Raw genomic sequence first — 27,023 nt, forward strand, 5'->3', positions numbered from 1 at the left:
GGGGCAGAACCGCGCGGTGATTGGGCGCGGCGGGCGACGGGGCGGTGCCACGGGGAGCGACGGGGCTGTGATTGGCTGCGCGGAGACAGGGGGCGGGGCCGCCGCTGGGCACCGCCTGTCAGCGAGCGGGAGCCGCCGAAGAGGCCTGAGGGGTCGCGCCGGGCTGTGCCGGGCTGTGCCGGGCGAGCGGAGCCGAACCGGACCGGGCTGGACCGAGCCGAGCCTTGCCGGAGCGGTAGGTGCGGGCTCGGCCACCGCCGTGGAGGCGGGATCCGGGTCCGCGGGGCGGCGTTCGGTCCGGGAGCCGCGGGGCGCATCTGCCCGGTGGGGCCTGGCGGAGCTTCCGCGGCTGCCGGCGGGAGCAGCGTGTGAGGAGCCCCGGCCCGCCGGACGGCTCCGGGCGGCTGATGGGCTCTCCGGGCCCCGCCGCAGCCGCTCCCGCTGCAGCGCTGTGTGTGGATGTCAGGCGCGTGGATGTCACTGCCCTGCCCTTCTCAGAAGGTGCCGCTGCTCTGGCTCCTTCTCTCGAGTCCGCGGCTCCCGGTGCCCTGGGGTGCCCGATTCCCTGAGCTCCCGCTTCGCCGGGCTCCTCAGTTCCCTGAGCTCCCGCTTCCTCGGGCTCCTGGTGCAGGAACTTCGCCGATCCCTGCTCCTGGAGAGGGGAGGATGAGGCAGGGCTGAGCTCAGCTCGTCACAACACAACCGAGCCAGACTTTAATTTACCTGAACCACCCTTTCCCTCTGAGCGTCTCTTTGACACAACTAATTTTTTAATTCTTTTTTTTTTCTGGCAAAAGGTTAAAATATTTCTTTGCTGATTAATAAGTTGCTGCTGTGGTTGATCTCAGATGCTTCCTGTCAGCTTTAACTGGTTGCATTAGAAACATGTGTTGGGTGCTCCGCACATGTACGACACGGCAGTCTGAAACCTGCACCTATAAACAAAGTCTGAATTTCTTTTTCGACTGGCTTTCTGAACCCTTTTATGAGTAATAACTCGCGCTTCTGTGCTGTGACATTAGTGATAAGAATAGTCGAATTGAGTGTGTCTGTAATGAGCTGCTTTATTGCATTTTACCTCAGTTGAAATCTGGTATTGGCACAGCCACTGGATTCCTTGGGAATGAGTCACTTGCTATTAACTATTAAATTTTAACTGTATTAAGAGGCTGAATCTTGTAGCACGCTGTGAAGGAGCATAACAAACAAACACAACTGAAAACCCAAAGGGTTTGTGGGATCTGATCCAACATCACTAGAGTTAATGAACTTGGAGTTAATGAGTCTGTCCCGAGTCTTTTCGTGTTAAATGGAGGGGGGTGGAGCTGAGTTGTTGTAGCAGTGATGAGGTGCTGAATTATTATTATAATTGCCAAGGGGATGGAGGCAAAGTGAGCATAACTCTTCAGCTTTCCTTCTGTGACTTTTGAACTTTGCTGGCAAGTGTCAGATGTGTTGGTGGACACAGAGGGATTGAGGCCTGGAAGACAACAAGATTTCCAGGTTCTGAGAAGAGCAGCTGGCTGGGAGTAAAAGAGCCCTGATTTAGGAAGAGGTCTGGAGATGCTGGGAGAGGGGAATCAGGATGCAGGGAGGGACCAGGAGGAGGGACAGACATGTGGGAATTGAGTCTGTAGGAAACTGGGCTTTGCTGATCATGGTTTAATGACAACAGGGCCCTGAAGGGCAAGGACCTTGTCTTGCCTAAAGGCAGTTCTGTTCCATAGTTCATATGGGAGTTTGTCTCATGAGAGTCTGCTCAGGTTGTGCAGTTAGAAATCATCCCAATCAGTTCATATTTTGATTTTATCATATGAAATCATCACAACTGAATTTGCAGAACCAATCATAAATTAAGATCATATAGAACTGCTTCTATCTATACCAAATTTAACTAAACTTTTGTTTTGGTTTTGCCTGCCATCCCAGCCTTACTGTTTCCCTGTAGCTTTACGTGGATTTTATAAATATGATTGAAATGTAAAGCTGCAAAGCAGTATAAAGTAACAACTGGTGACAGCCTGGCTCCACCTGCTTAGGCAGAATTGATTTTCAGGTGTGTCTGTGGTGCTTGGTGGAAGTTGTCCCTTTAGGTGCTCTATTGTATCATTTTTGTTGTAGTTTAGGAAATAACTTCACAAGTGGCTTGTCAAACCCAGGATGTTGTTAAGCAGTGGCCTGAGAGCAGTGTGAGAAGAGCTGGGAAGCAAATCCTTATCAGGCTGAAGTTTGTTCTTATTATTTCTGTCCTTGTTTACAAAGGGGTTGGGAAAAACTAGCCATTCTTTGAATGAATGGGCTTGCGATGGTGTTTGTAAATGGGCAAATGGTGGTGTTCATATCTTTGTTCAGCAACATGAAAAGAATTGTTCAGGGGTGAGCTGTGCTCGGGCTGTACTCTAGGAAATGAGGATAAAGGTGTGTTTGGGTGCTTTTAGAAATCTGCTGGTAGTTAAACCCAGTCAAATATTTCCCTGAGATTCTGTAACCAAACCATTGCAATATCTTAATGTCTGGTAACTAAAAAAAACAGTTGAGGCTCATTATCCCGATGTTTACAGTAAGCAACACTAGTGGCTGAAGCAGGATTTGGGAGTATTTACTATCAAACCACTTTAAAGAACATGTTTACATACTCACTATCATTTGTAACATAACCTGCTCATACACAGGCCTGATAGTGAAGTGCTTCAAACAGGGCGTTTGTGGTGGTTCGGGGAGAAGGTTTTTAGCTTTCCTTCGTGCTCCTCAGGTAAATCTGTGGATACACACGAGAGGGACCAGAGGGGATTGTGCAGGAGCCCCTGGAAGGGCCGGATGGGTCACAGTGGTTATCGAAGGGGAGGTGAAGGCTGACAGCTCCCTGGAATAGCAACTGCTGCTCTGACTCACCAGGATTTTAATCAGTCAGGCATTCTATTTATTTTCACTTTGGAGCTCTTAGATACACAAGGGAAGTCTCTTTTTTTTTCCCTCTTAGACATGTTCACTTAAAGCAGCATTAAGTGTGTTTTGAGGTTGGGGGGTGTTGAGTGCTGCGACTGGCTTTTTTTAAGTCCCTTCTGACACAAACTGAAACTTGTCCTGCTGACAGCTCTGAGCAGTTTAAATCTCCACCCCAGGCCTGGGCTACAGTAACAGGCCTTGAACTGCCTCGGCCAAAAACGGAACCCTCTTAATTTCAGTTCCATCTGAAACATGGGCAGGCAAGGGAGCTCATGGGTGGCATCCAGGCAGAGAGATGCATGGGTGGGGAGGGGATGTGGGATCCCTCCACAGGGATGCAGGGAAGTGGTGCCCAGAGTCTGATGGGGTTGTACAAAGGATCATGGAGTGGTTTGGGTTGGAAGGTACCTTAAAGCCCACCCATTTTTACCCCCTGCCATGGACAAGGACACTTTCCACTATCAAGCCCCATCCAACCTGGCCTTGAATCCTTCCATATGCATATATGTATATGTACATGCCTTGGGCCCCAAACCAGATTTTCATGTAATCTATCCATATAACAAGTGCCATCTTTTTTTTTTTCCCTTTGTTAACTTCCTAAGCATGTTGCTTGACAAGGTTTGATGGCTTTACCCAAGGATTTTGCAGCTAATACTCTGAGTGGGCTCTTTTGGCTGCAGACCTGGCACTTTCTCCCACACTCACTGACAGCTGTTAGCACTGGAAGGTCCCCAAAAGGTGTGTGGTGTTCTCAGTTGACATTCCCTGCTCCAGTGATGCAGAAATTCCTGGCTCTTCCCAGCTGTTGCTTTGTTGTGGTGGTCAGCAAAGCAACATGGCTAAAAATGCTCCTTGTGTTTGATCAAACCAGCAGCAGCTGCAAAGGCAACCTGAGTTAGTGCTCTGTGCACAAAACTCCTCTCCATAAGGAAGTGGGAAACCTCATTGAGACAACATAATTTTTTTTCTTCTACTTTCCTTTCAAACTAAATGTCAGTGTGAAACTACTGCTGGATGGGTACACTCAGATGAGGAGAAGAAATCTCCATTCTATGAAGTTGACTTAGGAAGTCATGTATATTTTAAAGCTCTTTCCCAAGTCTTTTTTGACCAAATCCATGGGCTGCTCCACAAAGCATTCACTGAGATTGTCCCAAAAGCCATACTCCAGGGAGATTTTAACTAGGCACACCAAGCAGGATCACATATTATGGTGTGCTGTTGAGTGTTTCAGTGCTGGAGAGGTGTTTGCATGGCTCTTGTCCAACTCTGAGTTTCTCTCACAATGATTTCATGAAACACAAAAATGCTCTTCTAAGATCCCTGCTCCAAACATCTTCGAGTTGAGATGGAAGAGCTTAAGAGGGATTTGTTTAGAGAAGGGGGAGGAGGTTTTAAAGGAGCAGAAAGCACATGGTTATGTCTTATATCAATAATGTCTGAATATCTCCTTAGTTCTGACTCCCTACAAGTCTCAGGTGACCTTATCCAGTATTTTAGTTTCTCCCACACATTATCTGAGGGAGGAGTTGCCATCAGAGCGGTGCCTTCACAGCACAACTGAGACTATTTGGCTTTCATTCTGTAAAAACACACTTTCTGTTTTACAGCAGTGGGAACTAGCATTAGTTAACCCAAGGTGAGTAAACCCTTAGTGAAGATAAGGAGCAAACAGTCTCTAAGCTGCTATCAAAAGCCCATTGTGGGTTAGGAGTACAGTATCCACTCTTATCTCCTGCATCATTACCTGACTTCCCCTTTCTGCTTTGAAAATAACGAGCCCATCACATGTTTACAAAAGGAAGAAAGTCAGGGATCTGGAAATCAAAAATTACAGCTGTCTCTAAGTGACCTGGCTGAGGGAGAGGAGGTTTTAAAAGCCAGAAAGCAGTTCTGGGTAGGACACAACCACCCTGCAGCTCAGGAACATGAAGCTCCTCGTGTTGCACTCTGTGCCTTGTGTCTGTACAGGAAGCTGTGCTCATCCTGGAGCACATAAACAGGCAGGGGAACTGCAGCTCCAGAGTGTTTCATGGGGGTAAATCCTGCTCTTAGTGGGCTTCCTGTGGATCCTCAGGTACCCATTTGCTGCTCTGCAGCCTCCCTTGTATCTGGAGCTCCCTGAAAAGGGCTGTGCTTGGGGTCTGGGCAGAGACTGAGTGCCTACATCCAAATTAATGGGACTCTGGAGCACTTTGCACCTCTCTTTGCCCCCTCCACATGCACACAGGTGAGTCAGGCCCATTCAGCTCTGAATCACAGAATCACAGAGGCTGGAAAAGGCCTCCAAGGTCATTCAGTCCAACCTTCAACCAAGTCCCACCAGGCCCACTAAGCCATATCATGAAGTGCCTCTTGGTTTTTGAACACCTCCAGGGATGGGGACTTCTCCACTGCCCGGGGCAGCTCCTTCCAATGCCTGATCACCCTTTCAGTGAAGAAATTTTCCCAATATCCAACTTGAACCTCCCCTGACATAATTTGAGGCTGTTTCCTCTTACTCTGTCCTTTGTTCCCTGGGAGCAGAGCCTGACCCTCGCCTGACTTCAGCCTCCTGTCAGGGAGTTGCAGGGGGCAATAAAGTCTCCCTTGAGCCTCCTTTTCTCCAGACAGAAGTTACACTTCAAAAACTATTTAAAATTGATTTGTTTCTTTCTAATCACAACTTCTGCCCCCATGCTTTGCTGTACACACCATAAAAACAGTTGGTGTTTGACTTTTCCGAGGACTGAAAATGGTGCAGTAACAGTTAAACCAGGCTGGGCTTGCAGGTTCTGGTCTTGCACAGCCTTTCAGACCTGAGTCACACATTAAACTGGCTGAGCTCTGCCCGGGTCGAGGCCGTTGCTCACAATTGCTGCCTCGGTCTCTTTGAGTCTGCAAGTGAGGTAGTGCTTTGTTGACTTTAATCTCAGTAATGTTTCCTTGTTATTCTTTGCCATTTCAGAGGGCAACAGGGACTTCTAGTTTTGTTTCTCCCCTCTCTCTGTTCTCCTCTGATTCAGTCGAGGAGGGACTTGTAGAATTATGTATTTTTTGGCGATGGAGATTGGTTTGCACTGAAGGACCTTGAAGGTGAGGGGAGGGCAAGGAGAGACAGAGTTAATGCAAGTCAGGAGAGAGTGAGGGTAAAAATAGCTCTGAACTTGTCAGTTTGGTCACTGGTGGCTGGGTTAGTCATCTGGCAGGCTCTGCTCCTGCCGCTCCAAGGGATTATTTTACAGCACTGAGAATTGACATAATTTCTGTAGAGGAGAGGGAGCGGGACGGCCGTAATGAGTGGGATACTGTCATCAGCACTTCTTTTGCACAGCAGCTGTTCTCTGTTTGGCCGCTGAATGTGGTCATTGTTGACTTTCCTTGTATACCTGCCAGGTTGTTAGGTGACTCACAGCACCAAGGTTCATGCACTTGGCTCCCAAATGCCTCCCTTTTTCCTTGGTGGTCCTTCAGGCATGGAGCACCCACTCATTTTGTCATTTTCCTCATTCATCTCAGCTGCCAGGAGCCTGTTGGAGTAAATGTCCCGTTGCCCCAGGCAGCTGTTAAAGTTGGGGGAAAAAAGAAAGAAAAAAGGAAAAGGGAAAGAAGAAAAAGAAACTGTGCAGATTGAAGCTGATGAGCCTGAAAGGTGTGCTCCTGTAATGGTGCTGGCATCTCAGTTTTCCTGGCCTCTGTTAAAATGCTCCTTCTTGTCCTATCCTGGGTTTCTGGTACTTAACACCGGTAGATGTTGCCCAAGGTTTCTGAACTTCCATGGGTTGTTTAAGGGTGGAAATGTCCATTTGAAGGTTTTACACTTGTGCTGTGAGAGGACTGGCACAAGGAAGGGATGTCTGCACTTAAGAGGTAACAGAGCATATTCTGGTTTATAAGGAAACAAGTGGTTTAACTTCTCCAGAATCCACAGTGAGGTGATCAGGGGCTAAACCAAAGCTGTATTCCCCAGGGGCTTGTGCTTTAGGGACCTCCTCATTCTCCACGTTGTTGAGTTTCACCCCCAGGTATTCCCAGCCTATCCCTTAGGGCTCTGCTTCCATGCTGTGGTTTGTGTTTTTCCCTTTCCACCCCTGGCTCCTTTCCACCTTCCCCGTGCTGCCAATTGGCCAAGGTTTGGCCTGTGCTGGGACTTGTTTGGAGCTCCATTTGTGCTCCTGGTCAGCTCATAGCCTGTGCTGATCCCCTTCCCAGGGATCTGTTCCAGCACCATCACTGTCCTCTATCCAACACAACTTCCATGAATCCTACACTCCATGAGAATCCCACTTCTGATGGGCTTGGCCAAGGATTGCACAAGTTGTTGGTGATGTAGAGGAAAGGAGTGAGGAAGGATCTGTGGATGGGCAGCCTGGTTGTTGAGCCTGACTTCACTGAGGGAGAAGGAGGAATGGATTTGAGGATGACTGAGCACAAGGAAAAAGGGAATTAGCTGGGTTTATGGCCATTCATGTGGTGTGAGAGCACAGTGTAATTTCTCCTAGGTGCACTCTAGGAGGAGAACTTTCATATCATCCCTTTTTTCCTTTTTTTGGGGGGTGAATATTCTTCCTGTTTAGTGATATGGGAGTTCCTTCTTCTCTTAGGTTTCATGGTTTGTATTTATGTTAAGGAAGTATTCCAAGAATTAAATTCTCTGAAACCCATGTGGTCACATATTTTCAGTCATGAGAATGTTGAATATTCAGAGCTTCAGTGCTCCAAGTGAGAGATGGGGGACTGGCACTCCAGGGGTCTTCGCCAGCTCAGACCTTGGGCAGGACCTTGATTTGGTTTAAATTATTTATTAATCTGATGCCCTCAGGAGCCTCCTGTTTCTCATGAACTTGAAGCTGCTTCTGTCTGTGAAGTATTTTGACAAGTGTTTTGTTTTTCTGTTCTCACTCAGTGTCTCTCTGAACCTGGGAAATGGCAGTGATGGGAATTGCATGCCAAGGAGCTCCTGATCCAGCAGTCAAGCACAAGAAGGAGCTCACAGCTACTGAGGGGCTGAAGGAGACAGTGAGTGAAAAGCAGAGCAGTGTTTGCAAAGTAGAAGATTCAAAGAAGGTCATCTTTCACAGTCAGTGGAAAATCCTGAATGATGTAATCACCAAAGGCACAGCAAAAGAAGAAACAGAAGGAGGCTGTGCATCAATTTCTATTATTGCCCAAGCAGAATGTGAGTAGCAGGGCGGGCTGCGCTTCATTGAGAAAAAGGAATGTGTAAAGAGGGATGAGATTTCACTCCCTCGGCGCTCCTGGAGAGCTGAGACCACATCTATTTGTAATCCCAAGTGGGGTGGAGCTGATGACACATCCCAGACTCTATTTAGGAAGCTCATGAAATCTCCTAATAATGTGGCAGCATCCACTGAATAAAGCATAAATAACAGACCAGCACAAGGCCTGTGCACCTCAGCCAGCTCCATTCTGTGGGTCACCTGTTCATGGCTGACTCCTGAAAGGTGTTTAAAACAGGGGATAAAGAGGAGGAAACCAAAGTAAAGCTGTCATCTGGGAAAGAGCTGGGAGATAGGAGATAGCTGGGAAGCCTCCTAATTGTGGGGGAGGAAGAATGTAGTGTGGGTGGTGTGACATGACTGTGCAGTGATTGTCTGGATCACTCATTTAGCACGGTGGTAGAGCTGATTAAGTCCAGTTGTTAGTAGGAAAACTTTGCCTGGTTTAAGGCACATGATGATTGTGTTTTCTCTCACACAGGTGAAAACAGTCAGGAGTTCAGCCCCACTTTATCAGAGAGATCCTTTATCGCCCACAGTAAACGTTACAGGTGAGAGCCCTTGTAACACAAACACCCCTCTTCATTGTTGTGTCTGCTGACTTGTCCTTGTTCCAAATCTCCCTGGCTCTCTGCACTTAAGATATTTTTCCAAAAGCACTCCTGTTGGAATTAGCTCTTCAGTCTGAGGCCTGGTAAGAATGTGTCTCTCCCAAAGTATATTCCTGTTAGGAAAAAATACAAGTTTAGGCACAAACCACTTGCAACACCTTGCATTGTCTTACTGTCAATGCCTGCAGATTTACTGCCCATGTAGCCTTCTGCCTTTGTTTCTGGATGGCCAAATTTGGTTTAAAATGACTGGGTTTTTTAAGGTTTATAGGCTTGAAGAAAAAGCATCCAAGGAAAAATTTTCAGTCTTTTTTAACTGAACTGTGCTGATGCTTTTGAAACTGTTACACCATCCTCTGAAAAACTGTGTGAAACCTGGGCTGCTGCTAGAAGGAGTCCTCAGAAAAGGGAACAGCTTCGTTTCTGGGAAGGATAAACAAAAGGGTGTGAGAGAACCTTTGTTTAATGACAGCATCAGCAGCAGGAATTGTGAACCCAGGGAAGCTGGAAGTGGTAAAAGGGACAGTGACACTTGAGGTGGACAAGTGGAGGCCTGGGAATTGTTTTTCTGGAGTCACTTGGGAGTGAGCTGCTTGTTCTTCATGAAGAATACCTCCCAGTTGGGGCACATGCTGGAGCTTTCTTAAGCACTGGAGCCATGTCAGGCAGCCCCAGCACCCTGGAAGGAGTGACTGGGGTACAGAATTAGGTGCTGCTCATTTCCTGGTGGCTTTCAGACACCTTTGGGGTGTGTGGTTTTGACACTATCCAGTAGCTTTATGATGTTGTCCTCTAAGCCATCTGAAGAAGTGCAAAGTGACCCATTTCTGAGGGGTTTTTGTGGATTCTGGCGAGATGCACACCAGCTGAGTGTTAAGGCTCAAGGCACTGTGCTGATACCATCAGCCAGAACTCTACTTGTGTCATTTTTTAGCACTCAAACAGCAGGAAGAGATGGAGAGATGCAGGCTGTGTCCTCAGGAAAGGCAGAGGAATGTATCAGAACTGTTCTGAATCAATGGAACAACATCTTTGTTTGAAGAGCAAAAATCCTGTTTTCTCTTAGAGCTTAATTTAAAAAATCTAACTACTGTGATTGGTATTGAATCATAAAATCACAGAATGGTTTGGGTTGAAAGGGACTTTAGAGACCATCTTGTTTTGACCCTGAGTAAATGCAGGCAAATACCCCTCTTAAGAGTTCATCACTCTGTGCAGACCCCAGCTGGAGTGTTGTGTATATTTGTGCATTCCTAGAAATCATGCTGTAGTATTAAGCTTTACATGCCCAGCACATTGTGGCTTTTTGAAGCTGTTTTATTCAAGTGCACTTAGTCATTCATTTTCTTTATGCAAAGCTCTTTTCCTTCCAAGTAAAGCAGGCATTGGTATTATTAACACTTTTATTAATTTTAATGATTTTTTTAAATATACTGCATTTATACATCATCTCTGTGTTTGCTAGAAGTCAACCACAAACTCTCTCAGAGCAGCCTGGAGACATTCAGTGCTTTTCCTTCTACTTTGCCATGTGCAAAAAACAGGCCTACAAGAGAGCTGGAGGGGGATTTGGACAAAGGAGCTGGAGTGACAGGACAAGGGGGAATGGCTTCCCACTGCCAGAGGGCAGGGTTAGGTGGGATATTGGGAAGGAGTTCCTCCCTGTGAGGGTGGGGAAGCCCTGGCACTGGGTGCCCAGAGAAGCTGTGGCTGCCCTTGGATTCCTGGAAGTGTCCAAGGCCAGGTTGGACAGGGCTTGGAGCAGCCTGGGCTAGTGGAAGGTGTCCCTGCCCATGGCAGGGGGTGGGAATGGATGGGCTTTAAGGTTTCTTCCAACCCAAACCATTCTGTGACTGTATGTTCTAGTCTTGTTCTTGCAGAATTTGTAAATCCTGGGACACTTTAATGTTTTGCTTCCCCCACACCCCACCATTTATTTTATACAATGCCAGATGTGCTGCTGTGCCTGGACCTTGAACTTACTCCTATTAGAAGGCAAGAAGTTGTGTTTTAGTTCTCTGTTCTTTGACTCTCAGGAGGCAGAGTTGCTAATTCTCTTTCTGTGGGTCAGAAGTGTCCCCTGAGCTGTGCTTGCACTGTCACACCTCAGAGCCCTGCTGTGTTCTGGTTTCCAGCAGTCGCTCGGACAGTCTCGATCAGATCCCCAACAATGTGGCCCACGCCACAGAGGGGAGGATGGCACCCACCTGGAGAGGGAGGCACCGGGGCAGGGCCAAGAAGAAACGGCACAAGAAAAGATCCAAGCTCAAAGGACAACCTGTGGCTGCTGGCAGGAGAAGTCCAAGAACTCCAGAACAGGAGAGCTGCACCCCAATTCCTGTCCAGGTGAGAATCCTCAACCTTCCATTTCTACTGTCCCTGCAAACTCCTAACAGCTCTTGGGTGAATTTTGGGTGGCTATACTGAGGTTCCTGCTCAGCTGTTTGGTTTTGTTTTCTAGGAGGATGAATCACACCAAAGCACTCTTTACAGAAACAATTTTTGGGTTCCTGAATTTAACAAGGACTTGGGCTATGATGCACTGTCTTTTGAGAAGTCTGACAGAGTTCTGTACACGGGCAAACTCCATTCCCCAAGGAGCCAATACAAAACTGAACTGCACAAGCTGATCAGCCCTATTCAGTGCCTTAATCATGTTTGGAAACAGAGGGACACTGTTCCCCAGCCTGAGACTCTCCATCCTTTTCCCTACAACATCCTACCCCCCCATTTCCCACATGTGGACAATCCTCTCCATGCCATGAAACGGAATGCTCTGGACACATATTTCCATGGTGACCTCAACTATCAAGACAGTCGCTTATCTGGCCTAAATTTAGAATATAATTTCACCAAATGCATCAACCAGTCCGTGCAAACCAGTTCAGACAAGCTTTCTGTGGAAGAGTATTTGGTAGATGCCTTGAAGGGAAGCGTGAGTTTTGGAGAACCACAAAATTTAGCCAGCCTGGCCAAGACATGGAGAGGAGGTGGGCTGGAGCTGAAGGAACAATCCCATGAAGCGAATGAAAATGAGGGCGTGCTGCTGAACGAGGTGATCTGAGCCCACATCCTGGGGTGGTGGGAGGCAGAGCTTCTCCTGGCCTCTGGGAAAGGGATAATGTGCATCCATGTGCTTGCTTCTGTAACTGCAGTTTCTGAATGGTTCTGGATCTGGTTGGAGCTGCCAGATAACCATGCTGAGTTGTCTGCAGGAATTAAAGCCCTGCCTGGCCAGCTCAGACTGCTGGCCCTGTGCTGTGCTCAGTCCCCAGACATGCAGGCCTGTCTCTGAGAAGTGGTTCTGTGCTTAGTCAGTCTTCAGCCATGTCCTCTGTTTGCTGGGGAAGAGTCCAATGTCCAGCCAGGCTGCAGTATTTATTGGCTGTGGATGGAGTGGACTGTGACAGAAATCAGGGCTGGGTGGATGGGAAGGTGCAGGAGGCCAGTCTGTGCCTCTGCTGGGACCAGCAGCTCCTGCAGCATCCCTTGCCAAGCACAGGGCCTGGGCACAGAAATGCATTTAAATCCTAGAGATTCAGTTCTTCTGAATTCAGTTCTCTCTCAACACCTTAAAGTCCTCCTGGAGGACTTCCCTGGGACCAGTGTGACCCTGTCATTGTTGTCTGTGGAGCTCAGGGTGTTCCTTACCTGCCTGAATGTGTTCACACTGACAGCTAAGGCACAGTCTCCATCTACTGACTGCAGGAAAGCTTTAACACAGTGTCTGCATTCAGTCACGGGAATCCTGGTTTGTTGTAGGATTTAGCTTTGTAGTTACATCCTGCATGAGAAGGGAGTAACACAGAGCTCCAAAGCCATCCAAATCCTGGTGGCCTTTCTTTTCAACAGTGGGGTGCACTCGTTTAGATCCAACAGAGCCCACAGAAATCAAGTAGGTTGATCCTCTGTTGTTTCATCTCAGGCCTGTGACAGGGATACTGTACAGGGATTTTTAGAGAGATGTTGTGGTATCTGTCCTTGTGCCTCTGCCTGTGCAGCTCAACATTTAAGTGTCTCTTTCCTTGCTTCATCTTGTTTTCTGTTTGAACTTCCAGAAACTGAAGCCTGTGGATTATGAGTACCGAGAAGAGGTTCACTGGACCAAGTGCCATGGTTCCTTGGGCATTGGCTCCTTTGGGGAAGTGTACAAGATAGAGGACAAGCAGACAGGATTTCAGTGTGCTGCCAAAAAGGTAATTCTATGTGAGAGAAGGGGAATCCTGGCAAAAGAAGAGAAATCTTCTCCCAGGTCCTCTTTAGGATCTTACTGTACAGTCACAATGAAGTGCTGCTGTTGAGTCCAAGGAAAATCTTCAAGATGATGGCCGGGGGAGAAGCAGATGGAAGACTTGTATGTGCACAGGGATCAAGCTCAGCAGCCAGAAATAAGTTCATTTGGCTTTAAAGTGTGCTGAAAGGGATCCTGGGTGCCGAGGCAGGCCAAGAGAAGAGATTTCTGAATAATTGTGAGTGACTGCGGGGGAGAAGCAGCCGTGTGGGTTGTCTGTTATCTAACTATTCTTATCTCAAGCCATGTCTGGTGTAAATGGTTATATGGCAGGTATTTATTTCCCTGTTGAAAAAGGAATAAAGTAGGAAAAACCCAAGGCAGTCAGTAGGCTGTGAAAACAGAGCTTTCATCTCCTGTGTGTCACCTGCACTGCTAGCACATTGCAATGAGGTGATGATGTTCCAGATGCAGCCAAGGATGTGTGTTTTTCCAGAAGCTGGCGCCATAATCTATTGTACTGCAGGATATGCCATTGTCACACGATGTAGGAAGTGTGTGGGATATAGCTTGCATCAGGGTATGGATTTGTAGGCTGCCATGGGGGCCTTGGGGATGCAGACAGGGGGATAATGCAAGGAGATGAGGAAAACGTAACCTATTTTATTTGAACTTACACTTGCATAGTTTCATCACCTTTGTGAACTGATGTTTCTCACATTGCTAGAAAACTTCAGCAAGCATGTGGGAAGTGTTGGTCTTGAGTACAAAAATATTATGTGCAAAGAGAACTGTAAGTTGCATTTTTCAGTTTAAAATGTCCATTTTTCCTCATTTACACTGGGCTCAGTTTGCTGTGCTCCCTGTGGAAAGGTCTAAGTGGCAAGATAAGCCAATGTGTGTATTTATTTAACTAGTTTAGTTGTCAGCTGTAGAAACAAACCTCTCTCAAGCATGTAGAAAATTAATTCCTATTCTGCATCCTCACAGGTCAGGTGTGAAATTTTGTGGTAACACAACCAGCCTGTTTCCTGTCAGTATGCAGCTATTTAAATGTATTATCCATTTGTCAAATCCACAGTCTCGGGAGAAAAAGCTGTTCCTTGTGGGGTGTATTTTCAGGAAGGAGGATGGTTGTGCTGAAAAGGGAAACATGAAAGTAGGAGAAGCTGAAGTCTTTCAAAATGTCATTTCCCCTCCCTAATTACTGGAGGATAAATGATGCTTCTTTATATCAGAAATGCATCTTCTTAGATCAAACTCTGAAAGTAGAGAGTTCTAACATGCAAATTGGACACTTCACTCTGATCTATTTCATTTTCCATTAGTAAAATGCCTCCAATTCCTGCTGCCTGCCTGTGTGAGGAAGGCACTACCTCACCTTCTTTCACCGGACTTGGTGTTGGAAGCACCTGCTCTCCAAATTCTTGAGAGGAAAGAAAACCAGCTATTGCTGGATTGCTGACAGTGAAGAAACATGATGCATCTTTTTCCCACCAGAATCTTCATGACTCATGTTTTCCTTCTGGGCTTCAGCAAATTCTTGTTTTATTTAGTTTGGCTGAACTTAGCGAATAAGGTTTTTCTTTAACCGTTTTCAGGATGAACAGCACCTAGAAAGGTGATTGTGCAGACCACTGTTTGTGGACATATTTTGTATTCCCTCCTGCTTTGGGCGAGTTGAATTTTTGCCAAGTGTTGCACCATCCCCAGTTTTCCCCCCCACCTTTCATAAAAGCAGAATGTTCAGTTTTCAGAACTATCTTTTTACTGAGACAGAAATTACCTTATTCCTGAAGGGTACCAGTGCTCAGCTGTAAGATGGAGTTATTGCAAGCTGGCATCTTTTGTGATAAATCTTCCCTTTCCTTGGACATTGAGGGTTTGTCATGCCAAGTGTTCCCACTTCCTTCTGCACCCACTGATTTATGTTTAGGAAGGTCACAGAATCCCTAAGTTTGGAAAAGACCTCCAAGACCATCAAGCCAAATTAACCCATCCTTGTGCCTCTGCTGCCACAGAGCCACCAGAGAGGGCAGTTCTGTCAGGATCCATCCCAGGATTGGCTCAGTGGCTCCTTGTTTCCATAGGTGCAAGTGGAGCACTTCCGTGCCGAGGAGCTGACGACGTGCGCGGCGGTGACGAGCCCCAGCGTTGTCCCCCTGTATGGCGCCGTCAAGGAGGGTCCCTGGGTCACGATCTTCATGAAGCTGATGGAGGGTGAGGAGGGGACAGCACCATGGAAGCAGCACTGTCACTGTCCAATCTTCTCTTCCTCCTGTCCCAGTTTGAATCTGTTTGTTCCTTGCTACATCCAGGATATTCCTGGTGTGAATTCCCGCGTGGGTTGGGATGGTTGTGTGTAATCCCTGCAGTGGGCTTGCTGTGGGAGGAATAATTCCCAGTCCTGCCTCTCTCCGGTTCAAGGTGTGTCTTTTTCCCGGTAAAAAACAGCTGGGGCTGGTTTGTGCTTCCTGTTGATTTGCAGGGCACCACGTGGGGCACATTGCCCTGGAAAAGGGGATTCTCTCTGAGTAAATCTAGATGCTTCCATTGCCTGGTGCTCTTTTTCTGGTCAGAACCATGGAAAACAGGCTGTGAAGAATGAGCTGGTGGTCAGTAGCACCTAGATAATGTGTGATCTGATCACAGAGCAGTTGCTTTTGCTCCAAAGTAACACTGTTAAACTGACACTAAGTAAAAAGCTCATGAAAAAGGCCTGTTTTTGTGGGCAGCAAAAACTCTGGGAAGAAACAAAGGGAACAGAGCCATATGTGGAAGATAAGTGCTGTCAGACCTGGAAAACGTCATTTTTTCATTGGAAACAACCAGCAATGCTGATGATGCTGGGGAGAATTTAAAGATAAGCTAACATGGATTCCCTGGATTCCTTTCTAGGTGGCTCATTAGGGCAGCTCATTAAACAGAGTGGCTGCCTGCCAGAGGACAGAGCCCTCAGTTACCTGGGCCAGGTGTTGGAGGGCCTGGAGTACCTTCATGCTCAAAACATTCTCCATGGAGATGTCAAAGGTAGGAAGGTGTTTGAAGTACCTTGTTCTTCCCATTGTCTTAGCTGAGGCAAACTGCTTGGAGATTAAATTATGGGATTACTTACTAAAGTTACAGGATCTATTTACTAGATTTTCAGTTCTATTAAATTTCTTTGAAATTAGAGTTTCCCTTGGTTCTACACTGCTGGGAATATCATATTTGTCACCTCTTTCTGTCATCCAGTGGGTCTGCCAGGCTGTTTGCCCATCTTGCCCCACCACTGGGCTCCAAGAATCTCCAGGGCAGGTAATTGGTAGTTTATAAGCAGAGATAATAACAACTCTCTGCTCGCTTAAGCCAGTGACACTCCACAGGAGAAATAAACCCTTTGGGCTTAAAAACCTGTAGTTCTGTGTGCTTTTGACTGTTTTTCCCATCTCCTAATGCAGAGGAGACTAATGGAACCCTTCTCGTTGGCAGCGGAGAACGTGCTGCTGTCGGACGATGGGAGCAGAGCTCTGCTGTGTGACTTTGGCCACTCTGCTCACCTGCACCCCGATGGGCTGGGAAAGTGCTTGGTCACAGGTGAGGCTTTGCTGCTGCTCTTCTGAAGAATTGCCTTTCTGACTCATTCTTTCTCTTGAACATTTATATGTGGCTGATTTGCAAGCAACTGCGTTTGCCAGGCTGAGTGCTGCTCAGGGTGTCTCGTTTATTGGTATTACTGTGAGGCATCCCACTGACAGCCAAAATGACCCTAAATTTGGGAGGTGATGGTCCTTATCTCCCCGGCTAGAAGGGTTTTTGTAAGATTATGTCAACATGCTACATTCAGTGTTTTGTCCTTGCAAGAAACCACACTGTGACTTTAAAATCCTACTCTGACTGGTCGTGTAACCTCACTAAATAGTGGGGAGGAGTCCTGACCTCCACTAAAGCAAAATTCCTCTGGTTTTTTTGGCAATTAAATTTAATATTGCTTCTTGATGCAGCCCTTGAAAGAGAAGGGTATGTTTTCTAATGTCAAGCTCATGTTTTGCCTCCCAGATTTGCTTGGAATGGGAATTTAATCCCTATTCTGTGTATAAGGGATGGTCTGAGAGGGAACAGCTTCTAAGAGCACACAATGATGCTTTTTGGGTTAAGATGGAGCCCTTCCACTACAGAGAAAAGCTGGGACTGTTCAGCCTGGAGAAGAGAAGGCTCAGAGGAGACCTTAGAGCCCCTTCCAGTGCCTAAAGGGGCTCCAGAAGAGCTGGAGAGGGACGTGGACAAGGGATTCAGGGACAGAACACAGGGAATGGCTTCCCATTGCCAGAGGGCAGGGAGAGATGGGAGATTGGGAAGGAATTCCTGGCTGGGAGCGTGGGGAGGCCCTGGCACAGGGTGCCCAGAGCAGCTGTGGCTGCCCCTGGATCCCTGGCAGTGTTCAAGGCCAGGTCAGACAGGGCTTGGAGCAGCCTGGGACAGTGGGAGGTGTCTCTGCCCGTGGCAGGGGTGGCACTGGATGAGCTTTAAGGTTCCTTCCCACCCAAACCATTCCATGATTCTATGAAGGTGACATGTCTCTCACTTCAGCTGGAAAGACTGGGATTCTGCCTTAGGCCTCCCACCAGTGGCATTGGAGCAATTCTCTGGCCTGCCTGCAGTGAGTTTTCCCTTGGATGGTTTTAGGGAACTACGTGCCTGGCACAGAGACCCACATGGCCCCGGAGGTGGTGATGGGGAAGCGCTGTGACTCCAAGGTGGATGTGTGGAGCAGCTGCTGTATGATGCTGCACATGCTCAATGGCTGCCACCCCTGGACTCAGTACTACAACCACCCCCTGTGCCTCAAGGTGAGTGACCCAACCTCCCTGCAGTGCCACGCAGGTGAGCTGCCAAGGCTTGTTGTTCCTGGCCAGGGAGCTCTCGCCTCGGGATGGATGGCTGGGAGCCAGCTGGGCTTCTGACAGGATGGCAGCCTTGCTTTAAGAGCTGAGCATTCCCTGTGCCTGCTCTGCTGAGGCTGTTCTGTACCCTGCTCATGACTTGGGTGTGACTTTTGAGCCATTCAGCTGTAGTAAAATTACTGTTCAGGTCTCATTTAATGCTTTTGTTTCAGCTGGAAACACTCTCAGGGTGGGAAGAACCTTCCTGAAATCAAATGAAGCCTCTCTGGTCTAAGCTCTTTCACTTCCTGTTTGTTACACAGATCGCTAAAGAGCCGCCTCCTCTGAGGGAAATTCCACCTTCCTGCAACCCTCTCACTGCTGAGATTATTAAGCTGGGGCTGGAGAAGGAGCCTCTCCACAGGGCGTCTGCGTCAGAGCTCAAAACTAAGACCAGTGCAGCACTTGAGGAAGGTACAAATGTCCTGATGCAACTGATAGAGCTAGACCTTTGCATTCGCACTGGGAGAGTTGCTGGTTCCGTTCCTTTGGGAAGCAGCAGTCTGTTTTATTGTCCAGTAAATCATTTTCACAACACGGCTGCATATTTTGGGTTGATGGCTTTTGCCTGCGGCTAAGTGTTTGTCACCCAAAGAAATGATTTTATTTCCTGTGTGCTGTCACATGGCTCTCCTTCCTTCTCTGCCGAAGGAGGTGAGCTTGCTGTGGGTTTGTTCAGGTGCTCTGCCTGGGCTCCTGTCAGCTGAAGCATCAGCAGCAGCTGGAGAGCCTGGCTTGCAGCATAGCTGCAAGCAGAGATTTATTGCATCCTTAGCTTTAACTTGTACTTGTCGTCCAATCTTGCCCCTGACACCATCCCTAATTTATTTCAACTTAATCCTGCTGAGTGGTTCTGTAATACAGCAAGAATTTTTGGAGGTGATCTGGTTTTATCTTTGGAAGAAGCTGGGCATTTTACAGCAAATACGCTTCAAAAACTCTTACAGCAAAGGAAAACTTCAACCTCTTTTATTGCTTTATTTCATAATGTTGGTTTGCTTTTTTTTTTTTTTTGTAGTGGGAGGTGTGAGAAGCCCCTGGAAAGGTGAATACAGAGAGCCCAGACATCTATCTCTGAACAAAGAGAACAATACACAGACATCCCTGTCCCCCACAGAGAGCCCAGTTTCTGAGACTGGTTCTGACCCAAAACTGTCAGTCAAAGTTTCCTGTGGCAGCCCAGTCCTACCACCTCCATCTCTGGAGCAAACAGAGGAGGTAGAGGGAACCCACTGGAATGAGGACAAGGAGTTACCTGAGACCTTTGATTTCCCCCCTCTCTCCTCGACTCCTCTGCCCCTGAAGAGCTGCAGCCATGTGGAAAGAGCCACAACCATTTCAGAGCAAGAACTTCAGCAGCTGGAAATCGGTGAGCACTGGGCTGGGGGAGGAATTCAGCTCTTTTTGCCTGAGAGCAGGACAAAAATACAGCTGCTTTCTCTTGGCCTCTTGACAGTTATTTTTGGGTTTTCAGCTTGGATGTCATTTTGCTCATAGTTCCTTTCTCGTTACACAAATTGCTCAACCTTCCTTTAAATTACCAAAACTAATAGTTCTTAACCAATTAAATGTGTCAGAAAGGTAGTGAACGGGATTTCCTTCCTCCTGAGCAGGGGGGAACCTTCTGAGAGAGGTGCAGGAACCTCTTAGAAAACAGCTTGTTTCAGACTGGTGCTTATGTGCACTGTGTAAACAGTGTCAGGATTCCAACTTCATCTGGAATTTTAGGTTCAAACTTTTTTTTTTTTTTTTAATTCAGGAGTAAGCCAGGATAATCATAAAGGGATGACAGATGTCAAGCAAAGCAGTGCAGTTAAAATCAGCCTGCAACTGTTTTGTTCTGGGCATTGAGAAACCTACAGCCACCAGCCAAGGAATTTGGTTACCAACAGCAATCCAGAATTTGAAAACCAGCAGTAAATTTAGTGTGGAAGTCAATGACTTGTCCAGTTCCAGTATATGGAACTATACTTCACTTCTTTTTCTCCCATATTTTCTAGTCTTTTAAAGTGAATTGAAAGCTTCAAGTTAGGAAAAAGGTGGTTTGAACTGTAACTGTGTCAGGGTACTGAGGAATGAGGAATTTTAGGGGTTGCTGAGAGGCAGCTTCCTTCTCCAATGGCTTTGCATCTCAGCAGCCTTGTAGGAGCTGGTTCTATATAGGGTATCTGGATATTATCAGCTGTATTTGCAGTGTAATATCCAGATACTTGTAAGCACTTGTACCCAGATAAAGGAGTACAAGCGTCCAGATACTTGTGAGAGCTGAGTACATGAGTTTGATCTTTCCCTGGTAATGTGGATGGATCTAGAGTGACATCTCACAGATGACATAACAGGCAGGAACTAGGAAATTTTGGGTGCTGTTTTGCATATTGTTGCACGATGCACCTCCTCTTGGCTCAGTTTCCCTGTGTCACAGTGCTGTCTGTGGCCTCTACATGGCAGAGTTGTGTGTTGAGTCCTGCTGGCACCAATATCAATGTTCATTAAACAATGCTGAAGAAGCTTTGGGTATTAATTGCAGAGCTGTGATTAGAGCAGGGAGGCATGGAAGGAAACACTGGAAATGTCTCCCTTCTCTTCCTTTCACTGCAGAACTATTTCTGAACAGCCTTTCCCAGCCTTACTCTCTGGAAGAACAGGAGCAAATGCTTTCCTGCCTTAGCATCGACAGCCCCTTTGTGTCTGATGCCAGTGAGAAGGTGAGTGGGGCTGGAAGCAGGGCTGGGGGTGGCTGGGTAGCCCCCTCTGGAAAACTGGTAGCTGTGACCAACAGAAATCTGGAGTTTCTCATGTTTATTGCAGCTTTTTGACACCTAGTTTGCTGGGGAGCACCTTGGGAGGAAAGCTTTGCTCCTGCCCGGTGGGGTGCTGTGGGTTGTAGCTGCTTTGGTTCACTGTCCAACATGGATCCTTTGCTCCAGAGGCTCTCCTGTGCTATATCCTCACAGGAAGCTTCAAATGTATGGATATGGAAAATCTCAGCAGCCTCAACCCTGTCTGTGTGGGAGAAAGGAGCTGGGGAAGCAGTGATGGGAGTAGGAGCTGCATCAAGGAGCCCTGCAGGGTCTTCTTCCTGGCCATGGCTACCAGTGGGAAACTTAGGGAAAGACCAGGAGAACAGGACAGGAAAACAGATACCCAAATCTTGGATATTTATTCCCAGCCTATGGATCTGTTCTCCAGGAACTTATTTTAACCCACTAATATTAATGAATACATAGATCAAGTTAGTTAAATACAAATTCTAATTATATTGGTTTGCTCTGTCTCTGGTGTTCCTAAGGTAGGGAATACCAGTGAGGAAAACTGAATAAGCCTTGTTGGACCAGGGAAGGGCAAAAGCCCTTCAATCACCATTTTCAAAGACATTGAGTCCCAAATTTTGCTGCCTGGCATCTGCAGGAGTCAGTTCTGCTTGGGAGCAGCTTTGTATCCTATTTTTGTCTCTCTTCTCAGCCTTCCAGTGCTTTTTGAGGAGGACTGAGGGAGTTCTGCACAGCTCAGCTGTTGACACACACAGTGTTGGATCTGACTCTTGTGGGATCTTATCTTGGTTTTCCCCACTAATACCCACCCCATATATTTAATTAGACTTTTGACTGGTACAGACCACTGGGCTGATGTCAGAATGACCTTCCATGACTAGGACAACACAGACCCTTCCCAACAGTGCAGCAACTTGGGGTCTGTAGTTGGTTTTGTACAGTTAATTGGTTTTCCTGTGTGTTTCTAATGTCAGTAAGTGACAAATATTTTAACTGATGCTTAATTCTGCTTCCACTCAGTACAACAAACCCTTCTTTTCTCATCCAACTTTTCAGCTCATTATTGACTTAACTGTCGAGACTATCTGATAGTGTCTGCACACTGTTGCACTGCTATCCTTTCCCTTTCCCAGATGGCACATAAATGTTGACTAACTCAAGGCCCAGCCTTAAATCCCTCTGGATTTCCACCTTTTTCCTCCTGACCTGATTTTAATGCTCATCTCCTGCCAGCTCATTTTCTTTCAGAGCTTTACACAAACTTGTGCTTACTCCTGCAGAACTCCATGAAGGCTTCCCATAGCTTGAGGGACACCATGAGCTCTGGGATCCATTCCTGGAACAGCCAGGCAGAGGGGCAGAGCTGCAGCTGGAACAACCTGCTGAGCCGCAGTCGGCACACGGACACTCCCAGCTGCTTCAATGGTGGGTCTGCATTTCCACACTTGGGATAAACAGCCAGGAATCGTTTCCTCACTGTCCAGAGGGGCTGGATGTGGAGTTTTTGAGCTCCTCTTATCCTTCAGTTGCTGTGTCAGCACTGACCCCCCTAAAGATGGCTTGTGAGGAGGCCCAGTCTGCCCCAGTCACAGGTGGGTGGAAGGCACTGGGTCTGCACAGCAAAATCCAGGGAAGTTCCTGAACACACAGAGCCTGTGTGTTGCCCTGCCTCATGCAACTTCCATGTGCAAGGAATGTTTTATAACCACAAACAGCTACCCAGAAATTTTGAGGGCATATTGTGCAAATTAATACATCACTTCAGCTTCTTTCTTGCTAAATCCAGCTCTGCTCTGTGAGTCATTGCTGTCTGCAGCAAGCTCCATGCTCAGCAGAAGACCTACATAAATGAAATCCTTAATGACAAAAATGAGGTTTTTCCCCATGTGTGTGCCTCATCAGTCAGTTTTGCTGTGGACTGTGAGGTCCTTGTGGCTCAGCAGAAGTTAAAGAATCTCTTGTGCATTCCAGGAGTGAAAATCCAGATCCAGCTGCTAAGTGGAGAAAATTTGCACATCAGGGATTTCCACAGGACAAAAGTGGGAGACATTGCCACGGGGATAAGCAGCCAGGTGAGAACAAACTGGGAGTTCAGTGCATCATTTGAGCAATAATTTCTTCCCTAATGCAGACTCATAACCCCTGAATGCCAGGGAGACCCAGGAATCATTCAAGGATACTTAGGATAACTTTAGAACCTTTAGAACCTCAGTGCTGCTGTTGTGAGTGTGGTACCAGAGGATATTTTCTGAATCACAGCATCATTAAGGTTGGAAAAGACCTCCAAGATCATCAAGTCCAACTTTTGACCAAATCCCACCATGCCCACTAAACCATATTTCCAAGTGCCACATCTACTCATTTGTTGAATCTTTTCTGGGTTGGAGATTCCACCACTGCCCTGGGCAGTCTGTTCCAATGCTTATCCACTCTTGCAGAAGAAATTTTCCCTAATATCAAACGTGAATTTTAAGCCAATGCCAATTGTCAGAGTGACAACAGGGATATGTTAGAAAGCACTTGTGCTGCAGCTTAAAAAATCCTTGTCCTCAATTACAAAGACGCATTCTTTCCCCTTTCCCTAAAGAATCACTACATGACTTTTTCATCATGAACAGTAGCATCAGCTCAGGGAAATGAGCTGTTTGGCTGGGGTGTTTCCAGCTCGTTCTGTTGGAGATGTTGGCACACTCCTGTCAACCTCACTGTGGGCCCCGTTTGGCTGCTCCTGAAATAAACTCCAGAGTGTCTGTGGGACTGTGACTCATCTGAGTGTGAAATGTGATTGTCTCTAAAAGATGTTGCACCAGTCCAGAAAATGTTCCAATGATGTTGGTTCTCTCTGGACTTTGTTCTTGAGGACATCGCAAAGCAAAATACCTGGAGAGGAGCTCATGTGCCCAAACATGGGCAGCTCAGGACCCCCCAGCCATGGCCCAGAGCTCAGGGAGGCACTTTGGCAGCAGGGTGGGCACTGCCCAGTCCAGTTCTGAGGTATTTCCTAATGAGAGGAGTTCAGGATGTTCCTGCCAGGCACAAGCCCCTCCCTGGGCACTGTCCTTGCCCTGGGAAGCTGGGTGTGATGGAGGGATGTGATGTTCTGGAGGAGGCTGGAAATGCCACTCAGCTGTGTGTTGTACTCCACAGATCCCAGTGCCTGCCTTCAGCCTGGTGACCAAGGAGGGGCAGCCAGTGCACTACGACATGGAGGTGCCTGACTCTGGCATCGAGCTGCAGTGCACCCTGGCCCCAGACTGCAGCGTCAGCTGGACCTGGCGCGTCAAGCACGGCCAGCTGGAGAACAGGCCCTGAAGCCCTGCCTGCTTTGGAGGTTTGCACCTTGTGGAAAGAAGGAATTGCAAAAGCTTCCGACCTCCCCTGCCATGGAGCACCAAGTGCAGTGGCTGCTGTTTGTGCTGCAGCGGGATCACAGCTCGCTGCCCTCGGGCCTCACTTCTGTCGGCTGCTCTGATCCACTTCCAAGACATGTCCTGAGCTTAGACATTCCCCAGGACAGTGGGAATCCCTTGTTTTGGGTGTGAGTGTTAGAGCTGGAGAATGGTAGGTGGAAATTCCTTGCTTCTCAGAGGAATGTGGTTGTGCTTTTCAGGAGAGCAGGGGGCTTGGGTGAGAACTCTTGCTCTTGCCCCGAGGTGAGGTCGATCATTGCCGGGCTTGCCCAGAGGGGGAGGTTGGGTGCCCTCAGTGCAGCTGGGGTTGGTTGTACCAGTGGGAGCTGGCTGACTTCCTTCCAGCTGGAGGAAAAAACATTTCTGTAGGCTCTGGGGAGCATCATCTCCACCTCAAGCCTTTTGCATGGGGAGAATCAACAGCAGGCACTGGCTGGTTCTTGGTTTCACCTCCCACCCTTCCCCACAGTTGCTTCCTTCTTGAATCAGAAAAGAACTTTGTTTCCAGAAAGAGCTTTGCTTGCAGCTCCCACCTGAAGGTATCAGGGGAGCTGGTGTTCTCTCTCTGGTGCCCCTGGCAGGCAGGGCAGGAGGAGGGTATGGAATTCCTTGGTGGGAGGGTGGAGGGGTTGTTCCTCCATCCTGTTCCCACCGCTGACATGGGACTTCAGGTGCACTGTCCCATCCTTGGAGGGGGAAGGGACAGCAGCTCTGTCAGCTGTGACAGGGCTGAGTTTTCCTGCAGTTTATAAAAATCTCCCTCCCAGTTCCCAATCCAGCCCAGTGCCCCAGTTCTGTGAGCTCAGCCTGCTTCATGAGGCTTCCCACTCCTTCCCTCACTTCAAACTGGGTTCACTGGGTGGGATGGGTAGCTGGGCCTGAAATGCCTTAAGCTTTGAACTGTTTTTTTTTACTGATTTGTGAATGTTTGGAACACACTGAAACCTCACAGGTCAAGTTCAGGTGGGCGGGTGTTGTTCACCCTTCTCCATCCCAGAACAGATCCCGAGGGAGGTGTGAGCTCTGTGTGTGTTTGTTCAGGGCTGCTCCAAGGCCTGGCACACCTGGAAATCACAGTTCCTCCCTTTGGCTGTCCCAGAGCACTGTGACTGCCTCTGAGCAGCAGCTCTGCATCCAGCCTGGGCAGAGAAACCTCCCAAAAGCCAAGGTGGGCTCTGCCAGATCCGTGCTGGGCTGGGAGACACAACAGGGCAGGAATGCTGGCAGTTTTCCCAAGGGAAGTTCATTTAGAAAATAGCTGGGAGAAGTTAAACTCTGGGCCTCCCTTTTTGAGGAGCAGCATTCCTTAAACAATGGATGATCTTTCCCTTTGGTCTCCCAGAACATGGGCTGGTTTTGCTCCACCAGACAGTGACATCCCTGATCAGAAAACTCAAGTTGTGATGTAATAAAAAAGTGGAACTATTGAAGAAAAATGGAGCCTGTCACCACTCTGGGTATAGTTTTTATAGCACTTTTTGTTCTAAAGCACTTAATACATTCTCCAAAATAGGCACCTAATTATATCTGCAATGCCACATTCAGAGTCTTTTTAGTAAATAATTAACACATTATGCACATGTCTTCCACGAGGGAAAGGGGAAAGGGGTAGGTCGGCTTGATTTCTTTTTTCAGATGCCATAAACTACTAAGAGTTTAAGCTCTGGAGCAGGAAGGGTCAAAGTGCCTCTTCCAGAGCTCCCAGGAGCTCCCAAGCACACGTTCAGTGCCTGCCTGGCTCCCTTCCTCAGCTTCCTCTGAGAGGGCAGGAAGAAAACTGTTGGTTGTTTCTGTGAGTCTGTGGTGATGTGTCAATCCCAAAGCTTCATCCCAAAGGTTGCACCTCGTGCCTCTGCTGCCTGGGGAATGCTCCAATGTCCAGGTGTCCAGTTCCATGCCTTGGCATGGGGATCGAGCCCTGGAGCAGCAGGGAGGGAGCAGCAGGACTGTCTGCAGGACTCCTGGGCTCTGCATCTGCAGCACTAACCTGAACTCAGGCCTCCTGCACAGGGGCAGGGATCCGTCCTGGGCTCGGGATGTCCTCATGGGGTGCAGGGAGGTGTCTGTGTTCTCCAGGTCCATGGAGGTGTCATGTTCTCCAGGCCCATGGAGGTGTCTGTGCTCTCTGGGTCCATGGTAATGTCGTGTTCTCCAGGCCCATGGAGATTCCGTATTCCCAGTACCCTCACAGCAGCATTAGCCAGGATCCCTCCTCTTTGTTTTGTCCAAAGCCTTCAGTCCTGTTTTGCTGCCACCACAAGTGACCAAGTGAAGCTGCAGGTTCCCAGCCCACAAAGCTTGGCTGTGTCACTGCTCTCAGGGTGAGATGTGGTGTCACAGTCGCTGCCTGGGGACAGACACCCTGGCAGCCCCATCAAACCTTCCCACTGCCTCAGCTGAGGTTCTCCTCCTGGGACAATCTCCAGGCTGTGCTGCCAGCCAGCCTGAGCTCTCCCTGACTCTCTCCTCCTGCCAGGACAGTTTCCTCTTCCCTTGGCTTGTCACTTTGCTGTGACAGGCACAAACAACCCAGATCCAGATGAAGGCAATACTGACAGCAGAGAGTCAGGGAAGCTTCGCCTTATCCTCGTTCGAATTTGGCTGCAACTGTCAGGTTTCATAACGAGTGTTTAGGACAGAGCCCCAGCTCAGGGTGGGGAGGACAAGTAGGAGTGATAAACACAGATGGCTCTTGTCGTGCAGCTCTTTCCGGAAGGCTGGAAAAATCCCTGTTGGTGAGGCGAGATGAAGCTGAGGATCTCTTTGGGATGGGCAGTGGGAGAAGGTGCTGGAATGAGGAGCTTGTATGGAACGAATGACACTTTATAAAACTGTGATTTCTCGAAGTTAATGTTTTTGACCTGCATTTTCACAGGGAAAAAAAAATAAAGCTAAAAAAGATTCTTGTTG

The 27,023-nt window shown here is 47.9% G+C and overlaps 1 protein-coding gene across 4 annotated transcripts; it reads left to right on the plus strand.

Moving 5' to 3' along the window:
• The first annotated feature begins 98 nt into the window (after nt 1-98).
• Nucleotides 99-27,016, plus strand: MAP3K14 (mitogen-activated protein kinase kinase kinase 14). 4 transcript variants are annotated; one of them, XR_014846179.1, is made up of 17 exons: nt 99-235; nt 7,835-8,107; nt 8,650-8,719; nt 10,915-11,125; nt 11,241-11,834; nt 12,838-12,975; nt 15,101-15,230; nt 15,909-16,040; nt 16,482-16,586; nt 17,676-17,839; nt 18,196-18,346; nt 18,951-19,301; nt 20,531-20,637; nt 21,984-22,128; nt 22,675-22,775; nt 23,851-26,225; nt 26,279-27,016. XR_014846179.1 is itself a non-coding variant. In XM_085040060.1 (16 exons), the coding sequence occupies exons 2-16, from the start codon at nt 7,855-7,857 to the stop codon at nt 24,013-24,015; spliced, it is 2,817 nt and encodes a 938-aa protein (XP_084896186.1). In that variant the 5' UTR covers nt 99-235; nt 7,835-7,854; the 3' UTR covers nt 24,016-27,016. The 4 variants fall into 4 exon arrangements, 3 of the variants coding, with proteins under 3 accessions (XP_084896186.1, XP_084896188.1, XP_084896187.1); XM_085040060.1 differs by having other exon boundaries at nt 23,851-27,016; XM_085040062.1 differs by having other exon boundaries at nt 10,918-11,125; nt 23,851-27,016.
• The last annotated feature ends 7 nt before the right edge of the window (nt 27,017-27,023 follow it).

This window comes from Lichenostomus cassidix, chromosome 27 (assembly GCF_008360975.1).
Source record: "Lichenostomus cassidix isolate B80296 chromosome 27, HeHo_3.0, whole genome shotgun sequence".
Taxonomy (NCBI): Eukaryota; Metazoa; Chordata; class Aves; order Passeriformes; family Meliphagidae; genus Lichenostomus; species Lichenostomus cassidix.